Below are 8936 nucleotides of genomic sequence, written 5' to 3'. Positions count from 1 at the left end.
CGGGGCGTAACAGATTTAATGAAAACAAAACAAGCCTTTTAAACAATAATAATTGTTTCAGTTAAATGCTTATTTCTGATCGGACTCCAGCTGTTTCAGATGTGTTGTCAATGTGACATCAAGATGACAATAAGATTTCTGTCCCTCAGATAACCTCTGCAGCCTGATCATACATGTTGCACAATTGAGCCTGTTTTCTCTGCTTTCAAGTATCTGTTCACACAAATTACTTGCTTGGCCGACACTGCTGAGTTGGCAGTTTTGGCAGTCTATCCAGCGCTACAATGGCGAATGTGCTCTTGGACGGGTAGATACATGGTGGGCTAGTATAGAAATAAATGAACTTAAATTTGAACATTTAAATTGGAGGATACTACGACCAACCTGGCACTTAATATGTTGCGTTAGCTTGGCTCCAGTCGATTCGTTTCACAATTACATGCTAGTTAGCTAAAATGGATCGATTTCTTATAAAAAAAATAGTTGCACACCAGGTGGACAGAAACATGACAAACGAGGAAAATTAAGATTTGTCTTTGGAGCATCAAACCACAGCGGAATCGAGAGGAAGATGCTGGAGATGTGATTTGTGGACAGACAACAGCTGCTCCCGTTAAAAAAAGAAAAGTACGAGCCATACAAGACGAGCAAAGGAAATTTTAAGACAAGTGGACAGAGGAATTTGTATTTGTCCTCCACGAGTCGAACCCTTTGTGCTTAATGTGCAAACAGACCCTGGTTTCAAGAGAAGTCATTTGGAGCCGCATTTCCAAACAACGCATCCAAAATTCAACGAAACTTACGCACCTGGAAGTGAAATTAGTAAAAATAAATAAAAATAGAGCAGCTTATGACTGGATGTAGCTTTTCATACTTTGCGGTAAAAGTGGCTCTCCTATTGACTTTGACCTATCAATGTGGCTCTCACGTAAAAAATAGTGAAGACCACTGGTTCACATCAACGCCAGCAGCTCTGTACGGCTGCCGAGTACAATGCTAACACCAGAATGCTAACATGCTGATGTTTAGCAAGTAACGTGTACCATGTTCACCATCTACAGTACGTTTAGCATGTTTGCATGCTTACATGCTAATTAGCCCTTAACACAAAGTAGCTTACAGGTGTTGTTCAGACACAACTGTCTGAACAAAATGGATTCCATCCAATTGTATTCACTTTAGAAACACAAAACCTTGTGGTGGAGCTAGCGGAAACGTTGGGATCTTTGCTGTCTGGGCATCATGTATATCTGTTCAAAACGTATTGAAATGGATCAGTCTCAAACAAAGTGTTGGAGGACTGACGGACTGACTACCATTGCAGTTCCTAGAGCCACAACGCTAGCATAGCGCATACAATACACAGACTCTAATGTTAACAGTAATAGAAAATAAATCTAATTTAAACTGTTTTGCTGAAAGGTCTGTGGAATATCTATGTATCAGATCCTGGAAAAATAAAACCAATTGCAAAATAAAAATCAAGGCGAACATCCACTGTTAAGAGGGAAGATTTTATTGGGGTTTAAACTTTAGTTCAAATGTAAGAAGATGAAAAAGAAAAGACTGAAATGCTCTATGGAAGGCACAGACACAATAATAGCCAGAGAGACTCTTTCATTATGTTCACACAGCAGCGCAGTAGCACCCAATTTAAGACATTTCACTGCAACAAACATGTGCTTTTCACTTCTTGCAGTTGGACCTTAATGTGCAGATTTTGAGTCATAGTTGGAATAAATGTATCTATGACTGCATATTTGTATATGTGCATTTTAAATGCTTAGTAATTTACCCACAGTCTCCCCTTTCACTCGTTCTCAAAAGCTCCTTCTGAAGTATAATTGAAAAGCTTACACTACTAATCAGAGGAATGGATTACAGACTTTAAGAGAAACCTTTGACTTCTGAGATACATCTGTTCATATACAGATTGTGTCTGCCTTCATATCTAAGATTGAGAAAGGAAAAGGTGCAGCAAGTAGCACATAGAAGAAGAACATGTTATTTCTTTCTTATCACCCTCAACACACTTTTGCATTGTAAGTCTCCATGGTTACTATGTTTCTGAAGCAGTCAGTGACAATGAAAGCCTTATTTACAGCAGAAACATGTAAATCAGTAACATCCCTATATCTGATGTGTGTTGTGCTTAATAGTTTGAAAGAGAGCAGGAAATGAAAGCAGCGCAATAGAGCAAGCAGGACATTAAACAGGAGAAGGTTAGATATTGTAAGTTATAGCATTCAATATGTGTGTTTAGTAGTTACCACAGTTAGGCACAACTAGAGATAATAAATGTCCTGACATTCATCAGGTACAGGTTTTGTAGATTTGATGGGAAGTGAAACAGTTAACCTATGATTCATTCATTACACAACAAGTCATCAGTACATCCAGTTAAAAAGCCCAGTAGGAAGAGATAATGGTTGTGAAAGAAAATACAAAATAAAAAAACACCTGTAGTGCTTTGGTGCCATGACTTCCAGTTTATCAGTTTCCAGTTTCACATCCCACACACACACACACACACACACACACACACACACACACACACACGCACTAACTATCAATAGTTTGAAGCATTGTGTCAGATAGTGGAGAAGTCCGGCTCTGCTTTCTCAGTATTCCCAGCGGGTGGCGCTGTCCAGGGAGTCGACGCTGGCCTTTAGCCCTCCAGCATGGTCCCCTTTAAGGTACTTCCCCCCGAGAGCACGGATGGCCATCTTGTTGAGGTCACAGAACTCAAACTGGAACTGGACAGGTGTGGAGCTGCTGCACCCCACCGCTGTGTCGTCTCCAACACACCAATACTTCCCCTGGGAGTCTGGAGAAACAACAGTTTGTCAAATGGCCACTTGAGGCAAAAGGGAGTCAATGCCATGTTAAAATGCCCAATTTTAAAGCCTGGCACAAAAAGCTGTTAGTCTCTATAGCTAATCGTTACGACTCGGACACAGGGAAGGAAGACTCAATTGCACGACTCCAGACACAAATGTAAAGTGTAAAAAAACCAATACTTTACTTCAATAAAACAAAATCTTAACTCAAGCGCTCACTAGGAAGATAAACAAAGTTCTCTGAAAAAACACACTGGTACTTGGAACACTGGAACTTACACATGCTATGACAAGACGAACTGGCACAAGACAAAGGGAGACAGGACAATTTGTGCAGGAAACCACACAAAGACAGGAAGTAAACACAAGACATGACACAAGGAAGGTGAACTCTACAAAAATAAAACAGGAACACAAATCCAGAGTCATGACAGAACCCCCCTCTCAAGGGACGGATCCCAGTCCAGAGGAGGGAATCCAGGGGCCAACATGGCTCAGTAGGCCGGCGGAAAGACCGGGCAGGAGACCGGGCTGGAAGCTGGCGAAGCCACTCGGGAGGCCAGCGGACAGGCCGGGCTGGAGGCGGGCAGAACCGCTCAGGAGGCTGGGCTGGAGCCACTCAAGAGGCCAGTGGAAAGGCCGGCTGGAAGCCGGCGAATTCGTTCGGGAGGCCGGGCTGGGGGCCGGAGGAGACGCTCAAGAGGTCGGACTGATGGCCGGTGGAGCTGCTCTGGAGGCCGGGCAGGAGTCACTGGGGTCTCGACAGTCGGGGGGAACACATGGATCTCGAGAGTGAGGGGGAACACGGGGATCTCGGGAGTCAAGGGAAACACAGGGGTCTCGGGAGTCAAGGGAAACACGGGGGTCTCGGGAGTCAAGGGAAACACGGGGGTCTCGGGATTCAAGGGAAACACGGGGGTCTCGGGAGTCAAGGGAAACACGGGGGTCTCGGGAGTCAAGGGAAACATGGGAACTGGGGTCTCGAGGGTCGAGGGAAATGCAGGAACTGGGGTCTCGAGGGGATGGGGAAACGCAGGGACTAGGGTCTCGAGGGACCAGGAGAACGCAGCGACTGGGGTCTCGAGGGACCAGGAGAATGCAGCGACTGGGGTCTCGAGGGACCAGGTGAACGCAGCGACTGGGGTCTCGAGGGACCAGGTGAACGCAGCGACTGGGGTCTCGAGGGACCAGGAGAACGCTGTCTGCGGAGGACCGGCAGCAGGAACGGGGGTCTGCCGCGGCCCAGCAGCAGGAACCGAGACAGGAGAAGAGGAACCTGCAGCGGGTGACGTCACTGCAGGAGCAGTCTGCAGGTGAGTGAGGAGCTGTTGTATCTGTGTTGTCAGGAGGTGTACTTCAGAGAAAACAGAGGCTTGGAACTCTGTTTCACGGTCTGCTAAGTCCTGGATTCCTCGACTGACTGAAACCAGCTGATTCTCATGCTGCTGGATCATCACGCCCCGGAGTGATAGGGCGTCCTGAAGCTTTTTGGTCCATTCTGGCCAGTTCGTTCTGTTACGACTCGGACACAGGGAAGGAAGACTCAATTGCACGACTCCAGACACAAATGTTAAGTGTAAAAAAAACAATACTTTACTTCAATAAAACTAAATCTTACCTCAAAGCGCTCACTAGGAGGATAAACAAAGTTCTCTGAAAAAACACACTGGTACTTGGAACACTGGAACTTACACATGCTATGACAATCAGGGGCGGGGCAGATGCTGATGATGGCGGGAAACCACACAAAGACAGGAAGTAAACACAAGACATGACACAAGGGAGGTGAACTCTACAAAATAAAACAGGAACAGAAATTCAGAGTCATGACACTAATTTCCCTATTCATGGCAACAGTAGGGGGGTGAATTTTTATATCAGTCACCCCTTTTAATTATATTAAGGCTTAAAGTTAGGCTTAATTAAGGGGTGTGGCCGCTTTCAGTGACAGGTGACCTATATCGGGATATTTTGACCATATATACATATAGGTCAGCTCTATTATGTGCAGGATTTACACATTTCTGACTTTGGCTCACCCATGTGCAAGTATCAAAAAAGGCACTCTGACAAACATGCAAGAACACCACAACAGTTCTGTAAACTGCAAACCTTTAAGTGAGTAAGCTCCGTTGTGAAACTCCAGCTGGAAAACGTCGTATGATGCTCGGTTGGAGTCGAGGGTAGCCATTCCTGCTTTACGAGCCCCGATGAAACCGTGCTCCCCACGAAGGACTATGATCGGACGGTTGATCAGCTTCATCAGGAACTGTTCAGCCTCCCCTGAAGAGACAGGCAGATCAGGGTTGTGTCAAACAGATTGTTCCCCAAAAGCATCTTAAAGCTAATAATAGATAATTATAGCCCATCGAGATACAATTTTACAAAGATTATCTAAAGTTAAAGATGGTTTTAGAGTGTCTGGTGTGTCAGTACTTATATATCCTTTAGAATCCAGATTTTTAACTAGAATTAACATTATTTCCAATGAAGTCAAAAAAGTACATGTGCATGAAACTGGTTCATCGAGAGCATTTCAGAAACATAAGAAACGTCACTGACCTGCGCTGTCAACAGTAGCAGCTAGCTGCCCGTTCCTCTTGGCAATCACATATTTGTTGTTAGCCGCACGCACACACACACGGCCGTCACGCCACTCAAGTTCAAAGTAACTGTCGGCCGACCTGTGACACACACACACGTTAACAAACTCAATGAGCAGACAGTGAGGGATGTGTGTTATATTCAAAATGATACAGTGTGTGTGTGTGTGTGTGTGTGTGTGTGTGTGTGTGTGTGTGTGTGTGTGTGTGTGTGTGTGTGTGTTTACTTGGTGGAGGCAGTGCACTGCAGTCCCCCAGATGCTGTCAGAGTCCAGTATTTTCCGGCAGCGGTTCTGAAGGCACACTTCCTGTCTTCACGGCTCATCTCCAACTGAAAGACTTCCTGGTCTCCTTCCTCGTCCTGATTGGCTGACAGATCTATGCCTAGAAAAGTGGGGCAGTCTGTTGTCAGATTTAATTTGTCACTGGAGGTTTTCCTCCTTGTCTGAAACTCTCGATCTAATTTATGAACTTCCCAGATAGACTCTTAAAGGGACACAACAACCTGAACTCTCTGTGCCCAGCTGTTGAAGGTATGGTTACACAAGTTGTAATATGGCACCCATGCAGGGGGATGTGCGAGTCCTGAACATGACTAAGTAAAAGGAGGGGAATGATGGTGAAAATGATAGCTGAACAGAAAAAAAGATGAGAGTTGCAATGATCACACATGCCAAAAATGTCTTGTGACTGCATTCTGGTCTAATACTGTGGAAAAATAATAGGCTAAGTCCCAGTTATGTTACTGAGGCTCGGTCCCAGTTATGCAAGAGCAGTCGTAAAGCAGTATCAATGGATTTATGCCACCGTGGAGCAGAACAAGCTGTTAACAACACTGACATATAGTCTACTTTTAAAGTTGATTTGGTGGACATGTTAGCAAACAGATGCCAGTACATCAAGCAGACATGCAGCATTATTAACATTGATTTTGAGTCATGTTTCTGTCCAATATTCACTCCCTTAAAGCTCTACTTTGGTGTCCACCATGAGACCAGCTCTTTAGCTGCCTAATGCTTCACGATCTTCACCGGCTAGTCACTTACTGTGTCTGTGTGCCGTTTGGTGCTTGATAGGTAGAGTTTTTACATTAAAAACAGCTGCCTGCTGCATTTCAGGGTGATCAAAATGGGGTTGAGTAGTAAAAACAAAACAAAACAAAACAACGAGCTGCAAGATGCTAAAGCGCACTGTAGGGCTGAAGGGAACTGCAGTCAGGTGATAATTCTCTGTTTGTTCGTCACTACGAGCGACACCTTTCACATAACAGGTTGTCATTTGACCCATTGTTGACACAAAACCACTAATTAGTGCCTCTTTGAAAGATGACATTTTAAATCAACAGACCGGAGAGATTTGCATTTTCACCTGCAAGTTGCTTTTGAAGATATGAAAAGTGACTTATCTCTAATGACACAGCTGTAAATCTCTCCACCGTAGAATAGTTCAGGAATAAAAGCTTCGTTAAGAGACCTGACGCAAAAATCTGATTTTTACCGTTGAGCTGCCGGCTGACAAATTGTCTGAGCATGCCCCCACTGAGCCTCCCATCCCATTAGTTATCTACTGATGCAGAAGCACAGGTGGTCCATTAACAATAATGTTTACTACTTCAGTGAAAGACCAGGTCACAAGTCACTGGCCTGCACTGACCTCATTAAAACATGATTATCTTTCTTCTTCTGCAATCCCTCTCTCCTGGAATGCACACACACCATCTCTGAATGCTATCGACTGCATGACTGCCGTTAATGATCATTCCCATGTGCATGGCAGCACAGAGTGAGACGAGACAAAGAGGTTGCATGTGGCATAAAGATCCACATTCAGGACCGTCTGAGTCACACCTCACTCTGTTTTCTCTGCCTGTCCTCCATTTTATCCCTTTTGTCTCCGAAACAAATCCCTCCTCATTTTCTGTCTCTACTCTCAGTCTATTCTGAGATAAAGAATGATGGATAACTGTAGACTGAAGCTGACCCTGAACCGGCAGCCACAATGCAGGGGTAGAATTACTGCAGAAAAATGTTAGGCAGAGGCTGCCCAAAAGAAGGGAGGGGAGGGGGAGAAAGTAAGAGCATGATAATGAAAAACACATGGTGTGAGGAAAATGAAGTAACAGGGGTGTCTAATGCTCTTCTGCTCTCTCTCTCACAGACATAAAAGCATGCAACAGCTGCATCTGGTGTGCGCCCAGATATGCAGTGAATTCATCTGTACAGTGAAATATGATTTTTCTTTCTGGCTCTGTGTGGCTGCAGAGCCTCACCTTGCCTCGTGGAGACGTTTCTCTCGTTGCCTGCAGTCAGCACGACCTGCGCGTGGCTGCGCTCCAGGCCAAACAGTTCATCCTTCCCAACCCGGGCGCTTTTCCCAGATCTCATTGTGCCGGTTGGGCCCGTGGGCGCCAGGTAGCGGCCGTTGCAGTCGCAGAATGCCACTTTTCCAGAGCGGAACTCCAGCATGTAACCGGTGTCCTTGTCCGTTTTTGTGGACAGGCTGCCATCATTTCGGAGGAAGCGGTTGTCAGAAGTCTCGAGGTGGTAGCGCTGGTCACGGTAGACCAGTGTCACAAGCGAATCCACCCCCCAAGGGACATCCCGGTCTATTGACACCTCCTGCCGCTCCCCGTGCGCGCTCAGGTGGGCGAAGCGTTTGCGCGTAAAACTGTACAGGTTAACTTGCGGGTGCACAGCCAGGTGCACGCTCCATCTCTCTGCCGGTGTGGCAGTTTGCGCAAAGCAGGTGATCCGGTCCTCGCTGCCGCCGAGGAACCGGCCATAGGGCTCGGACTGCAGAGACCACCGCCCGTCTTCGTGCGCGGTGATGACGAAGCGGCAGTCCCGTCCGCCGCGCGTCTCGCTGTCCGCGGTAACGTTGCCGTCTTTGTCCGTGGCGAGGTAGCGGCCCAGGTGGGAGCGGAGGAACACGGCGCTGCCGTCCTCTCCGGTCTGCTCCAGGGTCCAGGTTTGCTTCTTCTTCAGGCTGCTGGCCGAGGCGTTGATTTTGAAGCCGAAGGTCTCCGCCGTCAGATACTTCCCCTCGCTGTTGATGAGCCCCAGAGGGATCTGCAGCAAGTCCCCGTCGACGCCGTTTGCGGACATGATTGTGTCAAGAATAGAAAAGAAAAGAGATGTTCGTGTTTAGAGAGACGGACAGGGAGAGAGAGAAAAAGAGTAAATGTGGGGGTGTCTGAGCGAGGGACAGAGAGAAAGAGAGAGAGAGCTGCTCTGCTGATGAGGAGGAGGAGGAGGATGATGAGTGTCCCCTGACTGCAAATCCAGGCTGCCTCGCTGGAGCTGCAGGAGTTACAGGACTGGGAGGTTTTTTTCTTCTTCTAACGGCAGAACACGCCCCAGATAGCTACAGGCAGAGGAGCTGGAGGGAGATTACTGCACTTTTGGAAAACCACCCCTCCCCTGTTCACCTACACATATATACATATAGTCTAGTCAGTGGGGGGAATATGTAGGCTGTTAGTCATGCAAACTAT

The 8936-nt window shown here is 46.6% G+C and overlaps 1 protein-coding gene across 1 annotated transcript; it reads right to left on the bottom strand.

Annotated features, from left to right (window-relative positions):
• Positions 1 to 1495: 1495 nt before the first annotated feature.
• Positions 1496 to 8780, bottom strand: LOC115003782 (fascin-like). The gene is made up of 5 exons (XM_029425739.1): positions 7713 to 8780; positions 5671 to 5827; positions 5403 to 5524; positions 4953 to 5123; positions 1496 to 2827 (listed from the first exon to the last, which is right to left on the bottom strand). The coding sequence occupies exons 1-5, from the start codon at positions 8545 to 8547 to the stop codon at positions 2622 to 2624; spliced, it is 1491 nt and encodes a 496-aa protein (XP_029281599.1). The 5' UTR covers positions 8548 to 8780; the 3' UTR covers positions 1496 to 2621.
• Positions 8781 to 8936: the final 156 nt, after the last annotated feature.

This window comes from Cottoperca gobio, chromosome 1 (genome assembly GCF_900634415.1).
Source record: "Cottoperca gobio chromosome 1, fCotGob3.1, whole genome shotgun sequence".
NCBI lineage: Eukaryota > Metazoa > Chordata > Actinopteri > Perciformes > Bovichtidae > Cottoperca > Cottoperca gobio.
Note: the sequence above shows the minus strand (reverse complement) of the source record. Positions and strands in the feature narration are given on the sequence as shown.

What these genes read in the sequence shown, in the direction of transcription:
- LOC115003782 (XM_029425739.1), bottom strand. Translation starts at nt 8,547, where the DNA reads ATGTCCGCAAACGGCGTCGACGGGGACTTGCTGCAGATCCCTCTGGGG. An exon ending in AAACGTCTCCACGAGGCAAG is followed by an intron (nt 5,828 to 7,712) that starts GTGAGGCTCTGC and finishes CCACTTTTCTAG; the next exon opens with GCATAGATCTGTCAGCCAAT. An exon ending in CGGAGCTTACTCACTTAAAG is followed by an intron (nt 2,828 to 4,952) that starts GTTTGCAGTTTA and finishes TTGTTTCTCCAG; the next exon opens with ACTCCCAGGGGAAGTATTGG.